This window comes from Equus asinus, chromosome 7 (assembly GCF_041296235.1).
Source record: "Equus asinus isolate D_3611 breed Donkey chromosome 7, EquAss-T2T_v2, whole genome shotgun sequence".
Classification (NCBI taxonomy): domain Eukaryota; kingdom Metazoa; phylum Chordata; class Mammalia; order Perissodactyla; family Equidae; genus Equus; species Equus asinus.
In genome coordinates, this window is record NC_091796.1 from 9,789,747 (window position 1) to 9,816,546 (window position 26,800).

At 35.0% G+C, this 26,800-nt stretch overlaps 1 protein-coding gene across 1 annotated transcript in view; it reads left to right on the forward strand.

Moving 5' to 3' along the window:
• TMX3 (thioredoxin related transmembrane protein 3) overlaps window positions 1-26,800 on the forward strand; it is a 43,948-nt gene that overhangs the window by 10,607 nt on the left and 6,541 nt on the right. The window contains exons 5-14 of the mRNA XM_014865137.3: window positions 5,757-5,802; window positions 7,378-7,458; window positions 9,594-9,693; window positions 10,369-10,446; window positions 14,892-14,958; window positions 18,188-18,286; window positions 21,094-21,151; window positions 21,338-21,391; window positions 22,227-22,283; window positions 26,248-26,377. Coding sequence (XP_014720623.1) covers window positions 5,757-5,802; window positions 7,378-7,458; window positions 9,594-9,693; window positions 10,369-10,446; window positions 14,892-14,958; window positions 18,188-18,286; window positions 21,094-21,151; window positions 21,338-21,391; window positions 22,227-22,283; window positions 26,248-26,377 — 770 coding nt within the window. The remainder of the gene's footprint in view (window positions 1-5,756; window positions 5,803-7,377; window positions 7,459-9,593; window positions 9,694-10,368; window positions 10,447-14,891; window positions 14,959-18,187; window positions 18,287-21,093; window positions 21,152-21,337; window positions 21,392-22,226; window positions 22,284-26,247; window positions 26,378-26,800) is intronic.

Consider the following 26,800-nt stretch of genomic DNA (forward strand, 5'->3'; position numbering starts at 1 on the left):
AGAGAGGGTGAGAATAATATGCTTGAGTTGGCATTTCTTAAAATAAACTTTTAACAATGCTTAAGAAATTACGCCTTTAAACTGTTGTTCATGAAAGTAACTTCTTGTGTCTAGACGTGTGTGTTCAGTAGACATGCATACGCATACATTTATATTTATTCATATAGTCATCCATTCATATTCACTCAATCAGTATATATTTACTAACTACTATTTGTCAAACCCTGTGCTAGTCTCTAGAGATTGAAGAAAAACCAAAATAATCCTTCTTGTCTTGGAAATGCTTACAGTCTAATAGCGGGAGAAAGAGGAATGAACCAACAAGTGCAGTAGAGTCTTACACATGGCAATTCTTGTGACCACTTGAATCATTCAATGGAATAATAAAGTAAAATAATGTATAAAGGAATGTGAAAGTATGAAGAAACATAATCAATGAGAAAAGTAGTACCTATAAATCAGTAAAAATAATGGGTTACTTATGTGATGCTACAGTGATAATAACAGTTTACAGCAAGTCACATTCTTTTTTATAATATCTAATTCATTAGTTTATTATTCAGTATGTTTTAAGTGCCCCTGTGTGCCACTATTTATTAAGTGGCACTGTGATTTGGGAAAAAATAGCCAAGACTTTTTTCCTGAGTACCTTAGAGGAGATGGTGTTTTGAATACTGTGATTAAAAAGCAATAGTATTCTTTCAGGACTTAAGACTTCATATACAGTTTGTAGCCTTTTAGGTACTTTATGGTGGGACTTTTTTTTCTAATTCACTTTTCATAAACCATTAAGAGGTTTAAATTTTTGCCTCTGATAGATGATTATCGTGTTCTCTTAGCATTGTGTAATACATTATGTTAAATTAATAGGAGGAAAATGCCCCTATAGAGGATGCATAGCACATTATCTCAAGCATCTGGCTTTGGGAAAAGAGGAAAGGGAACTGGTATGTACTGAGGCCTGCCCTCTGCCAAGCATTGTGTTAGGTGCTTCATATGGAATAAACTTCCTCTGCCTACTTACCCAACCCATAGCCCAACCTGCATGGCAATGCTTGCTTGTAAATCCTTGTGACTACTTGAATCATGTAAGCATAGTTTATTGGAAAACTATTCTTTTGCCAAAGAGCTGTAGAGTCAACATTCATTCAGCAGATATGTAATAAGTGCTTACCATATGCCAGGATGTACCAGGCATGTTCTAGGCATTGATGACACATCCATGAGCAAAACAGACAAAAATTTCTACTCTCATGGAATTTATGTTCTAGTGGGCAGAGAGAAACAATAACCAATAAACATAAGTAAGTTTGTGTTATTTAGTGTTTGATGTCAGGGATTGATGCATTTTCCACTTTGTTATAGAATCAAGGAGATGTTTTATGTACTGCGGAGAAAACGAATGTTATCTTCCTAATATTTAAAACAAAATTTAAGTATTTAAAAACTACTGTCTAGGGATTATGAATAGATTTGTTTCCTTAAATACTTCAAAACAGCTCCCATACAGGCATTTTAGTAGAACTTGGAATCAAACAGTTAAGAAATAGAATTTTTTTTTCAAGCTAGCTCTCAGCATTATTCTAGGCCTAACTATAGAATACGAAAAGATTAGCTGTTGCATGGGTATCTCTTCTATCCCCTTAAGTCGCTTTTCAGGCAGTCACAGCATCAGTCTTTCTCAGTGTTTAGTCTACAGACTAGTTGCATTAGGACTACTTGAGGTGCCCAGTATAAATTCAGATTCTGAAGACCCACACCAGCCCTACCAAATGAAGTCTTTGAGGTTGGGTCATAAGAATCTGTATTTTTAGCATGGACTTCAGGTGTTTCTGCTGCACACTTAAGTTGGAGAATCACAGAGTAAAGTATTATTTTAATGGGTAGTTATTTATGGGATTTTGGTTTTGGGGTGGGATAGAATTATTCAGTGATGAAATGTAGAATATCTAGAGTATTTGAGGGTAGTGTATTTCTCAATCATGGAATTGCAGTGATTGGGACCAAATGCCATCACACTCAGTCCAATGAATCTCTGTGTATAGAATTCCTCAACTAGAGAAATTTGAACTATCATGATTTATCCTACCCTGTATGTTTGGAATTGTACCAAAAATTTCATGATGTGTGGTTTTAACTAATAATACTATTTATCAACATAAAAAGTTGTATAATGTCCAATGTAAATTCAGACATATATTTTAGCCTCTTTTGTACATATCCCTTCAAAAACGAGTACTAAAATGATTTCTCATTTGGAAATTAAAATATGTTATGATGCTACTTGTAATGGTGTACTGATTTCCGTTATGAAACCACTGAAATTCTGTTTATTCCTCAACCTAAGTATGACATCATTTTATGATAAATCATTCTCTTTGATGTATTAATTTGCAACAGTGGCCAGTAACATTCTTATTCTGATTTCTTGTTCACAGATTATATTTGCAAATTAGTTTTACCTTTCTAGATTATAAGCCCTTTTGGTCAGTGTCTATATTTCGGGGTTGCTCATCCCTGACATTTTGGGCCAGATAAGTCTTTGTTTTTTGGGGGCAAAGGGGTTCCTGTGCATTGTAGGATATTTAGCAGCATCCTTAGCCTCTACCCATTAGATACCAGTAGCACCCTTCTCTTCCTCCTCAAGTTGTGGCAAGCAAAAATGTCTCCAGACATTGCCCCGTGTCTCCTGGAGGGCAAAATTGCCCCTAGTTGAGAACCACTGCTATATTTTATTTCCTTTTGATGTTAGATACATAGTGACACTCAGTAAATACTAAGAAAAATAGTATTTCGAGCTGAAAAGGACTTCAGATAAAGTCCAACCCCTCACTTCTTCCCACCTCCCGTTGTGTAGATGAAGTCACAAAAGGTAATCAGTGGTGAAATGACGTTGAATAATTTCAGACAAAGTTAGAGGCAGAATTAGGCCCAGAATCCAAGATCACCAAGATTCACATCCAAGTCTGTCACTACCATCAAGTTGTTAACATTTTCAAGGAGAAATGAAATCTAGGGCTTCATGTTTGACCTCATTTTATGAGCATTTAAAATTACAAAACTTCAGGGGAAGTTATTTGCCTGTTACAAATGGATTCTTCAGTTGATGAAGGAATTGATCTTAGGTTTCTAAATACTTTTCTTTTCTTTCTAATATTATTTTCTAATATGTGAAAAAAACAAAACATTTAAACTCAGACTTGAATTTGTCTCAGCCCTGCTGCGTAATCAATGCTTGCTCTCAAACAAGTTACCGAATCCCCCTAAGTTTTAGTTTCTTTATCGGAAAAATAGCATTAGCACCCTTTTCATCCTTCACAAAATTGTTTTGAGGTGAAGTTGAAGGGATGTTAAAGCCAGTTATAAGATATTCTAACGTGGTAATTCTTGTTAATATTATCTAGACATTGATGTGTCAGCAGATACTCACCTAAAGATGAAATTAGGATCAAGAAGAGAAAGGAAGGGACCCGGCGTTAGAGGATCTCTGTTTGCCAGACTCTGCTAGATTCTTTTCCACATGCTTCTCATTTTAAAATCTCACCCATAGCCCTTCAAGATGAGTGGTATCCTCAGAAGAGAAGGCAGAATAAAAGAAGTTAAGAAACTTATGCAGAGCTGCATGGGTAATAAATGGAGAAGTTGGAATCCTGACCTGGGTCATTATTTGTCTGTAACCCATGTTTTGCTTTTGTGCTTTTTTAAAAATTATTATACAACCATTTTCCTCTGGGAAAACCTAAGTTTGAAGTTTTAGAAGTTGTCAGTTGAAATTATCTCAGAAATGAAGGTTAATGCTCAAGGAGCCAAGGGACCATAGAGTGGGTGGTATGCTACATCTCCGTCTTATAGATATGAAAACTGAGGTCAAGTAATTAAGTGCTAGGGTTAAGTGTGGAGCTGTTTTTGCCCTCTCTGAAGCCTATTATGAGAACTACACCATCAGGCTTTAAAATACCACTACTGCATTTCTCATTGAGTGCTTGTTACCTTTTCTATATTTGATTTGTGTAAAGAAATTCTACAGTAAACTGTATAAAGAATTGCTAGTGCAGTATACTGCCCTCTCTAGTCATTTATATTAGTCTTTATGTTATAGCAGTTTTTAATGAGTTTTAGTTGAAGGGAATAAGGGTTTGTATTTACCTGCCTCCTTAATTTGGGGAGAGGGGCATTAGGAACATACTTTATTGTCTCCCCTAAATGATTTCTGTGTTTGTATTTTTTTTATTTTGATGAGAAAGATTGGCCCTGAACTAGCATCCATGCCAGTCTTCCTCTATTTTATATATGGGAAGCTGCCATAGCATGGCTTGATGAGCCGTGTGTAGGTCCATGCCGGGATCCAAACCCGTGAACTCCAGGCCGCTGAAGTGAAACACATGAACTTAACCGCTACGCCACTGGGCCAGCCCCTCATTTCTATGTTTTTACTGAGAAGAAGGCAGTCTCAATAATAGCAGTCTTTAATTAGAATGTAGCAGACAGAATTAAGTCCTAAATTAGAGATGGGCACAAATATTCAAAGATAGGACCTATATCTTCAGAACCTGAGTTATTTTTGTTACCTCTGCTGTTTGTGTTGCCTCTAATAAAAACCAGTGTTGATCACTCTCCAGACCCTGTTGGTCACCTGTCTCCATACGTTTAAGAGAGGAGCTCTAGAGCGACAAAGCAAGGCGGAGAGATTTGGGATATTATTTGGCGACAATTCACTTTGTCATCATTCTTGTGTATTGGTGGGGAGTGATGAGAAGGCAAAGATTAATGATTACTAAAGTCATTGGTAAACCAGAACCCATGTACATAGAAGTAGTTTTCTTATACCCAACTGTGATAAGAAAATATCCTATAAATAAAGAAAATCGACAAAGGGAGTGCTCATATGAGTAAATACTGTATACTTTGCGTGTAGTAGTATAGTTGTGTAGATATTTTGTATATTGTCTGTAAACTAAGAATATTTTATTATTTCCTGTTCCAGTTGCCTGGAATCTGGAAAGCAGTTTAGGATTAATTTGCTATATGATTTATGTCCTCTTAAAGTCTTAATTCTCTGTTGTTTGATTGTTTCTATTTTCGTTTCTTCTTTCCCTTAAAAAGATGCCATTGTAGCAACTATATCTTATTTTAATTAATGTGAAAATTTCAGAATACTCTTTGAGACAATTGGAATTATTCTAGGTTATTACAAAAGCAGAAACTTCTAACACAAGTCAAGTTGCTTTTAGATCATATATTGACTGCAGAAATTAATTTTGTAAATACCATTTATGTTTTTAAAATTAAAATACACTACAGTTCTTTTAAGCCTCAGAAAACACTAAAGGAAGAGATGGGCTTTTGCCGGTTGTTTGTTTTTAAGAGAAGTCAGTGAGATCTAGATGAAATATTTGTCCTGGAAAATGAAGTCAAATGAGAAATGAGAGTTTATTTATATATATATATTTTAACAAGAATACCTTTTAAAATAAGTACTTTAGAGATAACATTTTAACTATTCTTTCTACATTTCATATTTTGTCAGTGCTTTGTGCAGGCCATAGGTTGGATTATTAAGTGGTTGTTTTGTATGGAAATAATGATGTTTTTTCTCTTTTGTGTGTGAGTTTATATTCTTTCTAAGACTTAAAAACAACATATCTAAATGGGTTTGTATAAATATATCTATATTTTTTAAACTAAAACGCTCATTTATTACCTAGTTTCTCATTTTTAAAAAAAATTTAGAATTATTTATTCTTTTTCTTATCAAGGCATTGCTTCAGAGTTTGGAGTTCGAGGTTATCCAACAATTAAGCTGTAAGTTGAGTGTTGTATGTTTATGTGTGTATTTTTATTAGTTCACTCTACTTACGTTTTATTACATTAATTTCTAGTAACTTTGGAGGATTGAAGATTTGGGTTCAGCAATGCTTTCTAGGTGCAGTATGTGGCCAAAGGAGAGGGCCTATCTGTATGCTTTTCTTTGTATTTAAGTGAATGTGTTGTTGATGGCTAATTCACTAAACATGTTTTGTGTGCTTACTGTGCGACAGGCACTGTGCAGGACAAGGGTTACAGTTGTAAATTTTATGAAAGGGCTTTTACCCTTGAGGGGTTCAAGAGTGTATTCTGTTTTATCTTGCCTCCTAAGAAATTTTATTTTCCTATAATTAAAATAGACTTCTTTCATTAGAGCTGAAAGGAAGAGAATCAAACTGATGAATGTTAATTCTAATCAGTACCTGCTGATCAAGTTTGATCTAGAGTGTGTAAGTTGGGAGAAATGGTGTGATAGTTCTAAAGGACCTAGAATCATGATTTTATTGAATTTTCTCATCGGTATCATCCTTACTTTGGTAATGTGGGGGTTGAGGAATTACTTTGAAGCTTATTTTTATAGTAAAATAAGTTTTTATTTCAGTGTTAAAGTATCAAATTTCAAAATTTGACTAAGTTTAACTTTTTATTTCTTGGGTTTGCTGTTGACCTCCCTCCTTCCCCCACTTTTTAAAAGTGCTAAGTCTCTTTTACTTTCTTGTGTTAAGTAAATTATCCATTCTCTTCTTATGCTTAGTTATAAATGTTCTGTTGTTTAAAATCTCAGTTACTTGGACACAATTTATTGGCAGGCTTTTGGAAAATTATCTAATTTTCTAACAGAAGTGCTTTTATGCATTGTTTTACTGTGTAGTCTTGCAGCATCTGTCAAGTTACTGTGATATTGTATTGCTTAAAATTTGTTTTACCTCTACCAAAATACATTTAATTCCCTACCCTTTAACTTACTTTTTAAAGTATAGTGAGAATTATAATGCTTTGGCTAGCTCTTGACGATGAGTGTGTAAATTATTCCATTTTCAGAAGGCACAGAACAGACACATGGAACTATCAAATGCAGTCATGCATCACCTAACACTGGGATATCTTCTGAGAACTGCATCATTAGGCGATTTTGTCATTGTGTGAATATTGTAGGGTGTACTTACACAAACCTAGATAGTATAGCATACTACACATCTGGGCTATATAATACTAATTTTATAGGACCACCATTGTATATGTGGTCCGTCGTTGACCGAAACATCGTTAGGCGGTGCATGACTGTAAACTATTTTCATGTTTACTCTGTACATTTTTAATATATTAATAAATATAATAATAAATATTTGTATTAAATATTAATATTTTAATAAAATATAACCTTTTCTTTATATTTTGAGTTGTTACTCCCTTGAAGCCAGTTGCCTACTGTGTTTAATGTAGTCATGCTGCTTGTAAAACTCCTCTGCATTAACTGTGTACTATAACTTTATGTAATAATAGTGATTAGCATTAAATATTAAAACAGTTGAAATAATCCAAGCTTTTATCCTTCTTTTTTTTCTTTTTAAGATTAAAGGGGGACTTGGCATATAATTATAGAGGACCACGAACTAAAAATGATATTATTGAGTTTGCTCACAGAGTATCTGGGTAAGTTCTTACTAGGAAAGGGCTTTACTGTATAATATTAGGATTTATATTAATATTAATACTTATAGTAATAATATTAATATTTGAAAATTAAATGTATTTTAATAGACATATTGAACATATATTTTTAGGGACCTAACCTAAATAAAATTTGTCTACTTATTTATGAGAAAAGATAGGGTTATATAGCATATGCAAAGAGATCCTTTAAAGAAACAAAAGGGACTGTGATTTGTGTTATATACTTGTTTACCTCACATGTAAATTCATTTAGTATATAGAAGAATTCCCCCAATGAATTTTTAAGATGTTTTCAAAATATTACTTCTAACAATTTTATGATCTTAATTTTTATTTTATTATAATTTTACTTTTTTACTGCCTAGTTTACGTCAGTTTATTTTTCATGTTACCTAATTTCAGAGTTTTCAGGGAAACCCCTTCATATTGTTGTTCTGGATAGACTTGGGTTTTCCTCCCTCTCCTGCAATACTGGAGAATGCTTTGTAGATAAATGCTTTACCTGATCTATCACGTGCTGCTTTATGCCGACTGGGAGGTATTATTGCACATTTTGCTTAGACTGTGGCATAACTGGAACCCAGAGATTGTTTGCCTTAAGGATCTCTGAGGTTTTACTGAGAAGGAGACAGAAATTCTTCTGTAAGCATTTCCTGTCGGTTTGAATGTGGTGATGTTTTTTAATGTACATCTTGCTGGGAACTAAAGAAAGTTGATGCTTATTTAGTGTGATTATGTGGAACTTCTTGAAGAGAAAATTTATCAACGTGGCTTAACCTGTGTTGACTTTGAAAGTACAGGCACTTATGAGCTTTACAGGGTATATTGATAGCTTTAACTAGCTTTAAGGTAAATTGAAATTTCGGGGTGGATTTGTTGGGTGGCATGCTACTATCCAGCTTAAATTATTTGAGAACAGGCACAGAATAGGAATCTTTATATATTAAAGTTTACGAAGCTTATTAATGTAATTTTTACTGTATTTTCTCATTGCATATTTCATTTTCTTTATTTGCTTTGTGAATAAATAAATTTTGAGATAACTTTATATGAGGGGATTGCTAGTGGGGTGTGCGTTATTCCCCATGACCTAGATCCGTCTTTATGTTTTGGCAATTTTTAATGAGTTTTAGTTTAAGCCTCAGACAACTCTCCTGATGTAACTAGGGGTGACTGTAGCAAGTGAAGTTGCAGAGTCAGTTCTGGAGTTGCATCACTTACCAGTTAATTACGGAATATTGAATAGAGGCCAGAGTAGAGTGATGCAATGCGTTTAAAGAATTGTGCATTTTGAAAATATTTTTGCCTTTGCAAAGTATGTTTTGTTCTTTTTGCAAATTTGATGGAGTAAACGTCTGATAAGATAGACCACATTTAAAAGAAGGCTGCCTGTTCTTTTAGTTTTTTGGTAATATTGTGTAAGTGGTGTGTTTTATAGTAGCCTTTGATGTACTTCGTTTCTCAGTCTGTTTGGCTTAAAATATGCCTGTGGAGTAAAACTCTTTGTTGCGATTTGTTTGCTCTTTATGAGGTTCTTATGGACTGTTACGACTACTGTTTTCCATTTTATTTTTTCTGAAAAGAACAACATACTTATGAAACATTTTAGGTTTTAACCTCTGTAGGGTATTTTAAAACTTTATCACGTTTAAATGGACAGAGTAATACGTAAATATTCTTAACATAGTGTTATAAACTCCTGGGATAGTATTTCATAGTGTGTTTATGTGAATGATCTTTTGGAAGGAAGAAAAAATAATTCTCATATGGATTGTTTTGTTTTGATCTGAGGATTCTAAATGGATTATAGTTCTGTTTTTGCCTGTCAAAATATTGGCTAAGAAGGTACTCTCTAAAGGGATGTATTTGAAACTTATTTTTTAAACTGATAATTAAATTGTGGGTACTATATTTTTATTATATGGATATAATAGTGATCAGGGGCTATAGTTTTATTAGATTTATATATATTGGGTGATACACTTAAAATGCAGTTAATGCAACATTAAAACTTTATAACTTTAGACATGGTAGGCTATCATATAAATAGGAGTAAATCGTGTACTATCTTTAGTTCAGTTGCAAGTTTGCTTGTTTGTTTTGTTTTCAAACAGGGCTCTGATTCGGCCACTTCCAAGTCAGCAAATGTTTGAACATGTGCAGAAGAGACATCGTGTATTTTTCGTTTATATAGGTGGAGAGTCACCTTTGAAGGTATCAAATGATTTTATTTTTTTACTCTGCAAATGCAGGTATATCGTAATTTAATAATCTCTATAGCCAAAACTTCACCAAAAACTCAAAATTTCTTCACTCTTATTGGAAACACTTTAGTTCAATCTAAGTATTTTTATAATAAAAGTCCTTTCTTATATAGTCTTTATGGTGTTTGCCTTCATGAAACGGAAGTGAGTAAAAAGTGGATAGATGTTGCCTGCCTTAGTATTTCTTCTATTATTGATCTGGTTATTTAAATGTTGTATTGCTTTTTAGTGTTTTGAGCTTTTGAGACTGCAAAATGCAATTTGAGTGTAAACTTTTTAAAGGCAAAACATCGTCTTAAGATTAGTTTATGTAGGTGTGTGTGCATATCACATATCTCTTCCTATAATCATCAAATTAAATGAATAAATATGAATTGAGCTTATATTGTACTTAATGAACTTCACTTAAAGGAGTATAGAAACACTTAGTTACAATGGCCTTTTGCCATAGACACAATTTATTTCATTTGCTTATGTTCCATCTTTTCACAAAAAAGGACTCAAGGCAGCAAATCGTGCTGATGCTACTTAGTGATAATACTACTTGCTGTGAGTGTTTAATGAGGAGTGACTTGATCTTACTTAATACTTGAAAGTCACTTTTTTTCTGTTTGTGTCTTCACAGGAGAAATACATAGATGCTGCTTCAGAATTAATTGTATATACATACTTCTTCTCTGCCTCAGAAGAAGTGGTTCCTGAGGTAATATTTAAAATTAGATTTTAATGACTTAATTTCATTTTTTAAATTATTTGCTGATTTTATCTGTCAGATTTATTTACTGTGATATGTCTGGAAACAGTAAACACGTTAACTCTTTGCTGCTGGTACCAGATTGCCTATTGTTAATAAGCAGATATCACTAGATTCATAGCATTTAGGGATTATGATTATTACATTAGTGGTTTTTTTCTCTTTAAAAGCTGTAATGAGAAGTGATACCTCAAACCCTAAATTGGTTTATAAATAGTGGATTAAGTAATATATATTATAATATGTGTAATATGTATTAATAATAAAATATATATATATAAAAATTAAACAACTGCTTCTTATCCTCTAATCATGTTCTGCGCACTGTTTTAAGTCCTGGATAATTGAAGACAAGCAAGGTCATCAGAATCCTGATAGGATAGTGCTTACATTCTTGTGGGTGGAGGAAGTAGACTGAATTTTAGTGTTGCAGGGGAGGTCTTCTGTTGGGTCCTCAGACTGAGATAGTGATCCTCAGTAAACATATCAATAAATAGGATATCATAACTGCTATGAAAAAAAATAAAAGAGTAATGTGATAGTAGGGACATTTAGAGGTGGAATGGCTTCTCTAGCTTGGTTGATAAAGATATGTCTGTCTGAGAAGAAAATATTTGAATTACATGATATGAAGGAGCCACGGAAAGATCTGTGGCCAGAGTAAATCAGAAATGGAACAAATGCTACAAATGCCCAGGATGAGAACATGACTGGTATATTTGAGGAACAGTGTAGTAGGCCAGTGTGGCTCTAATGCAGTGAGAAAGCAGGTAGGAGGTAGACAGAGGCCAGTGGAGGCCTTGCAGGTCATGGCCATGCATATGGTGGGTTGGACTTGGTGTCATGTTCATTTTAAGGACATTACTCTCTGCTAAGCAAAGAATGAATTGGATAGAGATGAGAATGGATCCAGAGAGAACAGTTGAACTTTTGAAGTAATGTAGGAAGTTTGAGCTTGGAGGTTAGTAAGAGAAATGGGGAGAAGTGAAAGAATTATTGCGTTTGGAGATAGAATTATTTGAGCTTGCTGATATGGAGGAAAGGGATGAATCAAGTATGACACCTGGGTTTTTGATTTGAATAACTGGATAGATGGTGGTGTTATTCATGAGCTTGGGAATATTGTGGAAGGAACAAGTTGGGGAGTGGGGGAGTGATCAAGAATTTTGAATTGTTCATTTTAATTTGATTCACTGTATTAGACATTCAAGTCCAAGCATCAAATATGCAGTTGGATATAGGGGTCTAGAGTTAAGGCTGTACAGAGAAAATTCTTAGACATGGGATGCAAATTTATAAAGAAATAAGAAGGCCCAGGACTAAAGGCAGCAAAGGAAAATGAGAAGTAGGAAAACAAGATGAGTGGAAAGATAAAAAAGTGTTTACAAAAGGAGTGGCCGTTTGTGTAAGAGGCTTGCGAAGTGATCAAGATGAAAAGGGGACAGTAACCATGGTATTTGCCCACATGGAGGTTGTTGGTGATTTTAAGAGAAACAATTTGAGCATAATGGGGACAGGTGCCTCATTGTTGTCATTTGAGAATGCAGGTAGGAAATTGGAGCCCACAAGTATAGACTTCTCTTCAGAAAAGTTTTACTGAGAAGGGGACCTGAAAAATTTGGTGATAGCTGAAGCCTTTGAAATATGAAATAAATCAAGGGAGGTTTTTCTTTTTAATCAGTCTAAGTTATAAAAAATTGAAACAAGTGTTTTTCACAAAGGTATGTCATATTACGCATTTGATTACTTTTTTGTTCAATGTTTGTTAATGGTTAAATATTTGAAGAAGATTATGCAGTTGCCTAGAGTATGTGTTTAATGCTCCTGCAAATATACATGGATGTTTATCGTATAAAATTATTCTAAAATGATTTTCAGCTCCTTGGGGAATCGCAGATAATTTCTGGTGAGCCTAAACTCATTTAGGTTTACTTAGTTTGTGTAAGAAGTTATTTTGCAGTATTCTGTGTATGTGCATTACTTTTGATGGGGGGGGAATAGAAGAAGAGCCATACTTGACATCAGATTCTCAACGGATGCCCCAAAAAGTTATGAACCACTGTTCTGGAATGTTACCTTAATGTGATTTAAAGGCCTATAGTGGAGTAGAACTAGAACTCTTAATCCACTTTTGTCTCCTAAGTCCAGTGGACCACCTTTTCGTATTAGAGGTGGGTATGTATACTGCACTCTCATCGGCGAAACTTTCCGAGCAGTTTCATTTGGAGTGCACCAGAGGGTTTGCTGCGTTCTGGGCCCAGACACCATCTCAGTCCTCATATAAGGATGGGATGTCTTAGGTCAAAATCCAAGAACCCAGGACATCTGGGTGGGCACAAACAGCATCTGCTACATGGGCCTACTTCCTAGTTATTATGTATTATTTTTATTATTATTATTAGCCTTCTCAACTAATTTCTTTAAGCATTCTTTAATTATTTTGGCAAATATCATTATTTGTCGTCATCTTCTTAGTTCTGAGTATGTGGTTGCAGAAGTCTGCTGGGAGGATAATAGTTATTTAAGAATGATATGGGGATTTTATTCTCTCATAGAAAATTCTCAAATAAGGACAAAGCCCATGATTTTGTGTTCTCATATTTTGAATTTTAATGTTTGGTCATGCAAAAACTTCCTTAGCTTTACAAGTAGTATTTATGAAAAACGCAGTAAGTGTAACAAGGGGATGTAAAGATAAATTAAGACAATTTCTGACTTCAGGATACTTAAAGATGAATGGAGAAGATTGGCATTTAGACACATAACTGTAATATAAGATAGTGAGTTTAAAGGAACCCCAGGAAAGGGGAGAAGAGATTCAGAATTTGTAGAAATAGAGGCTGCCAGGTTTCAGCTATTTAGTAAGGTTATAGTGTGGTCCACTCAGGGATATTCTTGAAAGAGAGAGATGCTGAAGGTTAAAAAATCCTTCTGAAGCACCTTTGTGGAAGAGTTGCCAAGAGCAGATGAATCTAGGCATACTTGATGATAGAACCTCACCTGAGAGCTTTACCACTGCCCTGAAAATAGTTGTTTTCATGGTGCTGTACCAAGTTTTACTAGTAATGTAACCAGATCATTCTGTGCTACCTGAGATATGCCTCCCCCACTTTTTATTTATTTATTTTGTGGAAGATTAACCCTGAGCTAACATCTACCATGACTCCTCCTCTTTTTGCTGAGGAAGATTGGCCCTGAGCTAACATCTATGCCCATCTTCCCGTACTTTATATGTGGGATGCCTGCCACAGCATGGCTTGACAAGCAGTGTGTAGGTCCACACCTGGGATCCGAACCAGCGAACCCCAGGCTGCCGAAGTGAAACGTGCGAATTTAACTGCTGCACTGCTGGGCTGGCCCCTGCTGCCCCACTTTTTAATCTTTTCAGGACAACTGTGTTTTTATTTTATTGTTGTCATTTTTATTTTATTAGTTATCTACTGATCTGTTTATTTGTTGTTGCTTTCAGTATTACCACACTCGTGTAATAATTCTGTGGTTTACCCAAATTATATCTCTTCTGCTCTGATACTGATTTCTCTGCTATAATTTTACTACTTTGAAATAATTACAACACAGGTATAAGAAGCAGGTACCTCCTGAATGAATCCCTTGTAACTAATTACCATTGTGAGTTCCCGTGTATAGAGCAGTTTACAGTGTAAACCTGCTCTCGTGTGTGTTAATGGGTCTGACTCCCTGTGAGGTGGGGGCGCAGTGTTCTTGTACAGAGGGCGAGGCTGAATCCCCAGGTAAAGTGATGGACTCATTGTCACGCAGCCCAGGAGTAGGGAGGGAAGGACTCGCACCTACCTGTGCTGACTGATACTGTAGCCCCTGCTCTTCTGCCACTTCAGAGTGCCTTTTATCCATTGCCTCCCATGATATCTTTGGTATGTTATCAACTTTGAGAATATTCCATGGTTTTCATCATAGCAAACAGGGCACATCCAGAGGATGTATAAAGAGATATCAGACCTAATCCTTGGATAAGTTTGAGATTGATTGTGCTCTTTTTAACTTTTTGTAACAATTTTGTTATTGTTGTGGTTTTTTTCTGGTATCTTCCAATACTTTTGAAATCACAGCTACCAATTGAAATTTTTTGTTTGGTGAGGAAGATTGGCCCTGAGCTAACATCCGTTGCCAGTCTTCCTCTTTTTGTTTGAGGAACGTTGTCACTGAGCTAACATCTGTGCCAGACTTCCTCTGTTTTGTATGTGGGTTGCCACAGCTGGCCTGATGAGCAGTGTGTAGGTCTGTGCCTGGGATCCAAACCCACAAACCCCTGGCCACTAAAGTGGAGTGCATGAACTTAACCACTATGCCACCAGGCCAACCCCTTGAAATTTTTGTGATGATAATAAAAGTTATTTATACTTTTTATTTTTCAGTATGTGACACTGAAAGAGATGCCTGCTGTGCTTGTTTTCAAAGATGAAACTTACTTTGTTTATGATGGTAAGTTCCAAAGTTTTAACTCCTATAAAACATCTTAAAATGCTGTGTCTATTGTAAGACTTAAATGTTGGTGAAAAATTTAGTAAACGCAGCTACTGCGTACAATTCCCATTAGTTGAATGAATGATGGGGTTTTCTTACCCTTTAACTTTAGTTTTTCCATCTAGTGTTCTTTCATTCTGAGTTTTGCTTACAATGAATTTGTTTTTTAATCAGGTCATTTGCGTTTTTGAGAAGTGAACCCTATGCAATTTTTATACATTACTTTAAACTATTCTAAATTAATTTTTAAAAAGACTTAACATTTCAGACACACAGAAAGGTAAAGAAAGAAAATATCTTCAATAGTGGTGATGTCCCGATATATTCTTCACCAGCTCCATCTTTCTCTCCCTGACAGCAGTAACCACTCACCTGCTATTCAACACTGCTTCGTTGAAGCAAATACTTGGTGTATGTTTAAGATATTTTTGTTATATCAAACATACATCATTGTAAAGAAAATGCTAAAATAATAAAACCCGACGTACATACCCATCACCCAGGTTAGGCGGTTAGCTAGGTTTAACCACATTTGCTTCAGTGAGTTTTTTCTTTGTTCAAGTATTTTAAAGCAAATCTCGGTGGCATTTCATCACTGTATGCTTCATTATGCATCTCCACTACATCTTCATTATACATCTCTTAAGAAGTGTGGACTTCTTTCTTTTTAGATAACCACATGCTCTTACGACAAAACTAACAATTCCTTGGCATTATCTACTCCCACAGTTCCCAGACTATGCTCTGAGGTACCTCAGGGCAGTGCAGCAAACTCACAGGGGCACCAGGACATGTTTTAAATTTTACGGGAAACAGTGAAACTCGACATCATTGGACACTACACAGCCACTCAAAATCAAAAGTGAATGCAGAGTCCTGCCGACATTCTGAAGTACAGTTTAACAAAATAAATTCGGTGTCCCCTTCTCACCAGTTACATTTCAAATGCTCAGTGGCCTCGTGTGGCTTTTGGTTACCGTGTTGGAGAGCACAGATGTGGAACATTTTATTCACTGCAGAAACATTCTAGAGTGTTGTTGTTTTATATCAGAAAAGAAAGAAGAACTACTTGAAAGCTGTAGGGTTTGAATTACTTAATAATTCTAATGAATAGAAGAAGATCTAATAAAGGATATGTTGGTTGTTTCATTTTGATAAAAGGAACGTGTTAATTGTTTTGACAGTCATGTTTGAAGACAAAGCATTTCTAAAATCTTGTATTTTCAGTATCTTTAAATAAATGTGAGGACTGAATTTTATTTCTTGCCATAGTATAACTACTACCATTTATTTGCTCTGTTTTATATAGCAGAAACTATATACTTAACTTGATATTTTCATTTTATCCTCCCCATAAGCTATGAGGTAGGTAGCAAGGCAGATAGATGAATATCCTGAGGTTACAAAGGAGAGAACTAAGGGATGTTAGATAAAGAGATAGATGTGTAATTAAGTCGCAGGTTGGTTCATTGCTCATTCATTCACTCACTCATTCATTCTTTGAATATTTGTTGAATGTCTGTATTAGACATTGGACTTAAAAAGGAAGTTAAGTGAAATTTGCATATATGAAAATAGGAGAAGGAAAATAATGCATACCTGCACGGATTCCAGCCACATGCTCTTTGATTATGACACTCCTAGTATGATAAGCACCTAGTGTATATTGTCTTATTTGATGATTACAACAATCCTTTGAAATCAGTATTCTTACTATTTTACTAATAAAGAAACAGGACTAAAGAGATTTTTTTTCCAAGTTAAAACAGTCAGTGGTATAATCAAGCTTCAGCTTTCAAACCTCTTGTTCTAGTTCTATTCTGAGTTTCTTAACAACTCAGAGAGCCACTTGATTTCTTTTTGGAAAAAACCTGATCATATCTGTTTAGACTTAAATGTATTGGTTAAGCAGAATAAGAACGTGCCGCTCCTCAAATGTGGCGGCTTGTCAGTAAGAAAGACAGGAGTCACCTGTTAAGCATCTACAGCTGTCATAAAGGTCGGCATTTTCTAACGTGCACCTGTCAGTACTTAGAACAAGCTCCAAGGCTTCACATACCCCACAGGGTTTCCTTTGAATCTTTTTTCTAATGTTTAGTAGTTACTAAGTGTAGAAGCATTGAGGTAGGGGCTCAGGAGGCTAGTTTATTTTCCAGTGAGTTTAAGATTTATCAACTTTGTACCATCATTAGAAAATTTACTTTTGACCTCGAGTGGAGAGTGTAGCCAATAATCTCAACTTCTGGTTTTGTGTTTGTTTTTCTAATTTGTAAATCCAAATCCATAAATACTTTCAAATTTGCATTATATCACTTATTTTATAGGTTTGGTAACTTGAAAATGTTTTGTTTAGCAATGCAAGTGACAGAAAAAGCACATCTTTCAAGAAATCAGTAAAATCCAGTCTTCAACCAGACATGTTGGTAGGCTTTTAGTCAGCTTCTTTTTCATGCAGTTGTAGTAATTTTTCGGAATTACTTCAGAATTATGTTTCTAATCAAGACATACTATTTCTCTTGGATATTATAAATATTTTCTAGCTACTTAGCAGAAGTATTTGATTACTTTTGGCTAAAATACTATGGCTTTATATGTGTGTTTGTGTTAGTTTTACATACGAGAGAGGGTTGTAAACTGAGGTAAAAATGTCATGAAATAGAGAAGAGCAAAACAATTCTAATGAAAAATTACCTGTAATGCCATCATCTGAGGATAACTATCAACCCAGGATAACCCTTTAGTAGGAATATATATGCCTTCATTTTATCATTCTCTCAGTTTTTTTCATACTTTATTTTTTATGAAGTTACAGTCATGCTGTAATATTGTTTTGTAACCTGCTTTACCACTTAATTATTACAATTTTTAAAAAAATCTATAAACGATCTTCTTCCATATGTACCATAATTATTTAAATTACTTCATGTTTAGAATATTTCAATTATTTCCTTTATTTTTATTTATCTTTTTGCTGTGTTTAACGATGCTGTAGTGAAGAATTGCTTTATGCATTAATCCTTTTGTATATCTGATTGTTTGCTTAGATTAGATTCCTAAAAATAAAATTTTTAAATTTAAGCTTATGTTCCTCTGTCAGGCATGTTATACATATTGCTAGGTTAGAACATCATAAACATTTTAAAGGCATATTTACAGTATAATTTATCAACTTTGTTTTGTTTTTAAGAGTATGAAGATGGTGATCTGTCATCTTGGATCAACAGGGAGAGATTTCAGAATTATCTTACAGTGGATGGTTTCCTCTTGTATGAACTTGGAGATACTGGTAACAAGCATGCATACAACTCTATCACTATAGAATTTTTCCTTAATTGATTATTTAAATGTGATTCTATAGGAAATGAATTTTAACATCTAATTCGTAGTTTTATTCCTTCTTTCAATCCTGAATTCCAGTTCTGCTTTATGAGAATATAGATTAATACTGCCAAAGAATATACCTTTGTGTGTAGATCAGAGATTAAATAGAGACGTTTTACTAATAGAACTGATGGTGACAGGGAAAACAGAGCCTGAATAATAAAGAAATGAGAAAAAATAACCAACCAGGAAGCTATACTAAAAAGGCTGATTTTTTAGTAAGAGTTGGACTACAACTTATCACAATCTTTTAAGGCCAGCTTTTACTTGTGAGGAAAATATGGGCATCAAGTTGGCATGGTTTCTGAAAGTTACATGATTGAAAATGACAGGCAAAGCAAATATAGATGCAAAAATGAAAGCTGTAAAAAGCGAACTGTATGGTCTCAAATGGATGCAAACTATAAAAATTATAAGAAGCTAATCATGTAAGTTTTAAGAGGGAGTGTTTTGTAAATTTATAATGAGTTACAAATGAGAGATGAATCATAGATACTGTTGCCACATTTGCTTCCATTCACCGCTTTATGATAAGCAGGATAGCAGTATAGTTTTACATGAAAAGAATGGGAAAACTTTATCCAAGGTTCAGTTTTTATGTAAGTTATGAGTATAGAGTTTCCTTTTCATGATTTCTTGATCTTGAATCTGATTAATAATACAAATTAGAAATGTTTGAACACATCGCCCTGTCACTTTGTAACTCTTTCTTAGGATCCATTTCTGGTTCCCGAGCCTGCTTTTTATGCGCTATGTCTGGTGATGTTTCTGCCTTTGCTTTTCCTTACAGAGGGAGGCGTGCGTTAGAGTTAGTATTGGAAGTTGACATGGATACTGCCAAAGATTGTGGGTTTACCTTCTGATTCTTTCAGGCCCACGGGAAGTTAGGGGGAAAGATGTAAGCATACTGTAATTCTGCTTTCAGTGCAGTAATCATAGGAGACACCTGGAGGTAATTAAAATAGACAGCTTTGCTCTATTCAATTTCTTCTCCCAGATAAATTTGGAAAGAACTTGGCGGTGGCAGTATTCCTTTTGTGTGTCCAACATAATTGCCCCTGTTAAGTATCAGCCATGGTCCTGCTGGTCATCGCATCTGCCACTTGCCTTACAAGCGCTGCTTTGGACTCCTGGCTCTCTGTGGCTTCAGACACTTGGTGTTTTTCTCCGTAGTTCTGGTGACCTCAGGTCTCTCCTCTTCGGACTCCTGCCTGAATCTCTGGTCTTATTTCCCTTGAGTCTTTCCCCAGCCTCTTCCTTCTCCAGCCACACTATTTAATTTCCTCAAAGGGCCCTGTGCTGTGCATCAAAGCACCTTTATATGTTCTGTTTTCTTTGCCTGGAAATGTGTAATTAATTTATATTCATCTGTCAAGCTCAGACCAAACATTGCATCCTTAGGAAAATCTTTTACTGAGCCCCTCAAACTGCATTAGTTTAGTCTGTACTGCTCTTCTTCAACAGCACGTTCCTTTCCTTCAGAACGCTCCTAGTTGTTAACCGTCCATCTGTTTGTGTGACTGTCTTCCCTGCTAGCCTGTGCTTCCCTCGAGTGCAGAGCTGTGTCTGCGTGTGCTCCTCCCTGTGCTCGGGAGCTAGCCTAGTACTGGGTACGTTGCTTGGTGCTCAGTAATTGTGAAATTAATACATGAGAAACCGCCTGTGTTGGCCTGTGGGAAGATGCTTTACACGTTGTAGGCATTTTGAAAAAAGCTCATGAAGCACTTGAAAATTAAAGAAGCACAATAAAAAACCCAACATTGAACATGAATAATATTTCTAGAATGGAAATAATCATTGTGAACTAGTGTTTCTAGCTGAAGGTTAAAAGAACAGTCAAGATTGTGTAGAGTTTAAAGATATGTTTGAGCAGTATGGAATTAGGGAAGAAGCATTAAAATGTGGGGATGATATTGAAAGACTGTTGATTTAATCCTACATTTATATACCTACTCTGAGCCAGAAACTACCCCATATTTTTGAGCATATAATCTCATCCAACTCTCGCAATACCTTTGAAATAGATATTAGGTTCTAAAATAAGTTGTTTACTGAGGTGAAGTCACATAGCTGATAAATGACGGCGCTTCACCGTTCTTCTCCCAGGCCTAGAACATCAGAGATGCTGCTGGAGTGCAGTGTCTGGTGTTCTGACTCCAATACCAGTGCTTTGGTTATTATGGCATGCTGCCTTCCTGGAGGATATCGGAGATGAATATGAATTATGTTCTATTTAAGGTTAAGTAAATTGGAGTCAATTTTATATTGCCTATTGTTACTGGCAGGTAGTGACCCATGGTACTGAAGGGAATAGCAATGTAAAAATCATTTTCTTCTTGTTATGTGCCATTCTTTTAGAGCTACAGTAATTAGTAGTGAATTTCTTTTCTTTGCTTGTTCCTTACGGTTTTAGCTTTTAATGAAATAACTTATTTTAGTCAGTTTGTGGGTTAGGTGGAAAAAAATACAATTTGAGTATATGAATTGTTAAATATTTGGTATTATTTACATTTTGGGGATGGAAGGTAGGAAGGAACTTAACCCTTGGAGTTACCTAATTCACTGATTGACTCTACTAAGTATGACATGAGGGTAATTGGAATTAAATTCTAGAAACACTATTTACTAATTCCCTGTTTACAGCTACAATAATAATTGAAAAGCTTGTGTAATAAGGGTTATTGAATCTAGACTTGTCCTTCTTAATTTCAGGGAAGCTAGTGGCCATTGCAGTAATTGATGAGAAAAACACATCAACAGAACACACCAGGTATAGTGCCTTGAAATAGTTTTATGCTTCAAATATCATCTAATTCAGACCGTACATGGCTTCAGATAAACGTGATATAGTGTCTTACTTTTCCTGCAGTATTAGACAGGGCCACAGGTATTATAACTGAATAATTGTATTTTTGAAATGAAGAGATGAAATTTTCATGTGTTTGTTCTTCCACAGATTGAAGTCAATAATTCAGGAAGTTGCTAGAGATTACAGAGACCAGTTCCACAGGTAGGTGCTTGCATTCTGGAAGATTCCTTTATCATTGTTTAATTATGTTTTATAATATAGTAAAGCAAAAGAGCTAGTATTTCATACTTCCAAAGGTAAATAAAGGGAGCTAAGGTGAATTACAGCATGTTGCATTTCAGTTTGAAATATCTGGACTTGAAATTTGTTGATAAATGTCCTACAAGTAAAAAAGTATGTATATATTTTATTTATAATTTGTATCATACTTGCTTGATAGGATTCGGGATAAGTTTGCGGTAGGAAAATATGCAGGTACACAATTGAAATAAAGTCACGTGAGCAATCACAAGTCAGATATGGACAGATAATGATTGCGATAGGAACTCAAAGAATAATAAAATGTAAAAAATAAGTGAAATTTTTGCTGAGTGCTAAATCCTTCTGTTTGTTGCTGCCATGAGACAATCAATATAAATTTGTTATATTATTTAATTATTATTCCATTTTTATTCTGAGTCTTCTAATGATGTGTCAGTGATATATATTTATATTTCTCCTATTACATAGTGTCAACATTTTCTGATTAGTCCTTTTTTGGAGTAAGTGGGTAATTTTTCTTAAATATGTTTTAGTTAGAAAAGCTTATATTGTCCTGCATTTTAAGTACATGTAAACAAAGTAGAAATGTCTTAGAATTTGTGTGAACCTGTGCATGTGCGTCTCAAAGCCAGTAGAATTCACACTCTCTTCTGCATTTATTGTATATGATTTATATGTTAAACGTTTACAGTGTTTACATGCTTACCAAGCCCTGAAGTTTAGCTTTTTATATTTACCTTTTTTCTGTCTTTTTTTTTTGGTTGTTGTTGGTTAGGGATTTTCAGTTTGGCCATATGGATGGAAATGACTATATAAATACCTTGCTGATGGAGTAAGTAAAGTGCTAAATGATTAAATGATTCTGATGTCAATTTTTAAATTTCTGTTTTTGAGATAGCCAGAAGGACTAATAACTGAAAAAGACAAATCTTTGGGATCTGCTGATGCAGATATTCTCCCATTAAATATTTTACTTTAGTTTTTAAGTCTCTATTTGAAACTTACTGAACTTTAATATTGCTCTATCCTAAAAAAAGTTTATCTCTCAATTCACTGTTAATAATTTATAGTATTTTGAAAAGACATCGTTGAGAAACTTGTGAATTTTGCAGTTTCTGTTTAATACACACTTTAAGTTCAGTTTTAATGACTAAATGTAACTTAAATAGAAAATTTTTAGCATTCAAGAATTAATTGCCATTCTAGAAGAATTTAGTTTAAGAGACTGAAATAACCTTTAAGAGACTGAAATAACCTTGTGGGAAAAATATGCACTTTTAATATAATTTCATCGATTGTGTTTATGATGTAAAGATCTGATTTGTCACTTCAGAAAGTTGATATTAAAATAACGTTTACCATACCTAAACTGAATTAATAAATTTTAAATAAGAACCTACTCTGAGTACTCAATGGACATTTAGTGAGTATTTTATGTATGTTATACACAGTGTTTGGCACTGTTGATGCAAAAAATGAGTAAATTAGAGTCCCTGTCTTCAAATGCTTCTAGTCTGCTGGGTAAGACAACATGTTGATTATGGTACTGTGTGAAAAAGGTCTGTGTGGTAGAAAGCTCTGGAAGCATAGAGACTCCCACGCCCACCCCAGTCCCCAGTGCATGCTAAGGTGGAGGGGCTCAGAAAACACCTGCCAGAGGAGGCAGTAATTAAGAGAAGTTCTGAAGAATGAGAAGTTAGCTGAATGAAGAGTGCAGAGAGCCTAATTCAGGCTGAGTGTAGAGCCAACACAAGAGGTTGTAGGACCGTGGGGCTTAGGAGAGTGGTGGAGCTTTAAAATAAGCCCCTGAGGAGAAGATAGGGAATGCTCGCCAGAGACAGATGAACGTGTCCAGCGGCACTGAGGGCCCAGGTAAAGTTAGTTAGCAACATTATGCTGTATTTTGGTCTTCTTTAGCTTTGCTTAGTAGCATAGGTGTAACACATCCCTTCATCATTGTTGCAGTGTGTTAGGTTAAATTAGTGTCTTCCATTTTTCAAGTAAGAACACTGGGGAAATAAAAGCAAAACTTATAAACCCAGAGTAACATTCATTATTTTCGTTTAAAAGCCTGAAATTGTAGTGTTACCTTTATTCATTTATCTTTAATTTATTATCCCTCTTATTCCAATAAGGACTTGAGAGGGTTTACCAAATATAAAATATATAAAGTGCCAGCTATAATGTATAATGAAGAAATCAAGACAAATGAAAATAAAATAAAGGATCTATGCAATTATTAAAGGTACTTGAAAAAATTTTAATACTCAAGAAAAAGTAAAAAGCATTATTTATACCTTTCCCTTGCCTATAAAATAACTTGCTTACAGGAGTATGGTTGACCTTGTAGAAACCTAAGAGAAATTGCTATGCTATAGAATCTCATAACAGGGGACACTCTGACACAGGAGTGTATTTTTACAGTATGTATAGTAGGCACTTTGATACACTCATTTCTTAGAGTGTCCTTTTGGCAAGTCAATACAGTGCTTCAGTAAAACAGTTTTGCCTGAAGCCAAAGCAGTTTGGGTCCAGTGAAGAACTCCTTGATACAGGATAATATGCAGAACGTCTGGAGATGGGTGGATATTCCTTCATGAGTGTTACTTCTAATGTGATGTTGTCAGGTAGAAATTTTGAGCTACAGTTATGGTCAGAGAATAACAACAGTCTCTACCACCAACCATGTATTGTTTTGTTTTTAATTCCTACTTTGTTTTTGGTTTTTCTGAGAGAAGGGAGAAGGCATATAATGATGGTTATATAATAATAATTGAAAGTCCTCATCGAGCCCTTACCCTGTGACCAGCACTGGACTAAGTGGTCAATGTGTATTTTTAACTTTTACAATAACTCACTAAGGTGTAAGTACTATTATCATCTCCATTTTATATAGATGAGGAAATTGAAATTTCTTAGAAGAAACTCAAGGAAGTTAAATAATTTGCCAAAGGATGCCCAACAAGTAAGTTAAAGAGATCCATCCTCAAATCCAGATCTCTCTTACTGCAAAAGCTAACTACCGTAACATTAATATTGACACATAAATTAGTGGAATTTATTAGGTATTGATGCCTAAAATGTTTCTAACTTAAGGCAATTACATGATATTATGTAAGATAATTATACTTCAGCATTGAGTATGTTTTTTTACTTTTGCTCAAAATAAAATACTATCAGACCTTTGGTCTAAGTTATTTTGTTTTGGGTTTTTGTGAGTGTAATTAAGAGAGGATAGGATCAGATGTTATACATTCCATCCTTATTCAGATTGAATTATTTCAAAACAGATTGTTTCTAGTTCAACTGTGTATTTAACTTCTTCATAAGATATATTTTTAAAGCAAGGCAAGGTTCTAATTCATTCTATAAAAAGATTTTTTTTGCTACTCATGCATTATGATAACTAATAACTAAACTACTATAAATCAAAAAGTTGCCTATGGTGTTTTTATGAATGAGAACGAAGCTAACATGTTTTTATTGTACAATCAGTTAACTACTGCCTAATAATACTGGATAATAAACAACCCTGAAACCTAGTGGCTTAAAACAGTGATCCTTTATTCTGTCTTACTTGTCTGGGCTTGGCTCACCCTGGCCGGGCTCAGCTAGATGTGGCTCCAAACAGCCAGTTAGGTTTAGGTCCACTCCCTCATGTCTTCCATGTTCTTGATCCCAGCAGGGTATTTTCCTGGGGGTCATTCTTCTCATGACAGTCGCAGGAACACAAGAAGGCAAGCCCAGCCACACATACACATTTCAAAACTCTGCTTCTGTCACTTCTGCTACCTTTCCATTGACCATGTCACACTGCCGAGCCCAGCATCAGGGGTCAGATGAGCATGTTTTGCTTCACTGGGAAAGGGCGTGGCATGGAGAGGGATCCAGCATTGTGAGCAATAAAGTAATCTACTGAACTCAGGTAGTGATAACGTAGTGGTGTAAATTGTTTCTACCGTAGAGTTTTGTGCTTTTGCATAATACTTTCATATAGACATACAAGTAACCATGAACTGATGTGTAGGTGACTTACTGAATTAAGCTCCCTCCTTTTATGGTTATGCAGAAGTCTATCCTTGAAAGAAAGCTTTTTAATTATTTCAATTAAATGACATATTGAATTGACGTCTGCTATATCACTGACTTACTTCCTGATGATGAGGTGGAATATATAGATGGATAGTGGGAATTCAGAGAATTTGGAATAGGATTTGTTGAACCTGTATTATGTATAAGGTACTGCAGTGAATATTTAACTTGAATTTTCTCATTTAATTTTTATAACAAGATAGGTGCCCCCACCCACCTTTTATTCATTTATAAGTGAAAAACATTAGGCTTAAAAAAGTAAATTATGGGAAAGCTCCACATTTGAACACAGCAGTGTGACTCCAGAGACCATGCTCTTCCCTGTCTAGTTACCTGAGTACTGTTTAACTGAGGTGGGTGTGTGTGATTAGCAGTGGTATTTAAAACAAATTTGTGGCAAGGGGTAATATGGCCCAGAAATTGATACTTCGTACATAATAATTTGTATCCTTAAGTTTAACCATGAATACTCAGCTGTCTAATATTGTATATTAAATGCTTTTCATATAATCTTAATTTAGCTATTTTCTAAATTGATGCACCATTTGAAATTTTCTTCATATAGGCAAAAGGAAGAAAAGCTATAAATATAGCTGCCTTCTTTTGTAATTATAGCTACTTAGATATAACATAAATAAATATTAGAATATTCGTTATCTCTGTTTGTGTTTAATGGGTATTTTGATTTGTTTTTCTATTGTCAGTGAATTGAAAGTCCCAACTGTGGTTGTACTGAATACTTCAAACCAACAATACTTTTTACTAGACAGACAGATCACAAATGCTGAAGACATGGTCCAGTTTATTAATAACATTTTGGATGGCACAGTGGAAGTAAGTTGTTCACTTTCAGTTCAAAGGGATGGTGGGAGGAGGTAGAGAAGTGAGCTCTTCTGATCCTGAATGGAAGAGTCACCATCCCCTGAGGCGAGGGCAGGCTGCGGTGCCTTGCTTCTCTCACTCCATGGACATTGTCACCTTCTCCAAGGTATAGAAGGTTCTTCTGTGGCAGAGGCTGCTCAGGGGTGGAAATGTCTCCTTAAGAGTTATTTGGAGGGCATTGTTGGCTGTCACAGTGATTGGGGGATGCTGCTGGCGTTTAGAGTCGGGGCTGGCAATGCTGAGAGGTCTGCCACGTACAAGGACCCTGACAGTGAGCTTCCTGGTTCTTAGCACCTTTCTGGGCTCAAGAGGACAATTGGATTAAGTTATTCAGATTTGGTTTTCTAAGAGAACCTGTGAATAAGACCATAGTTT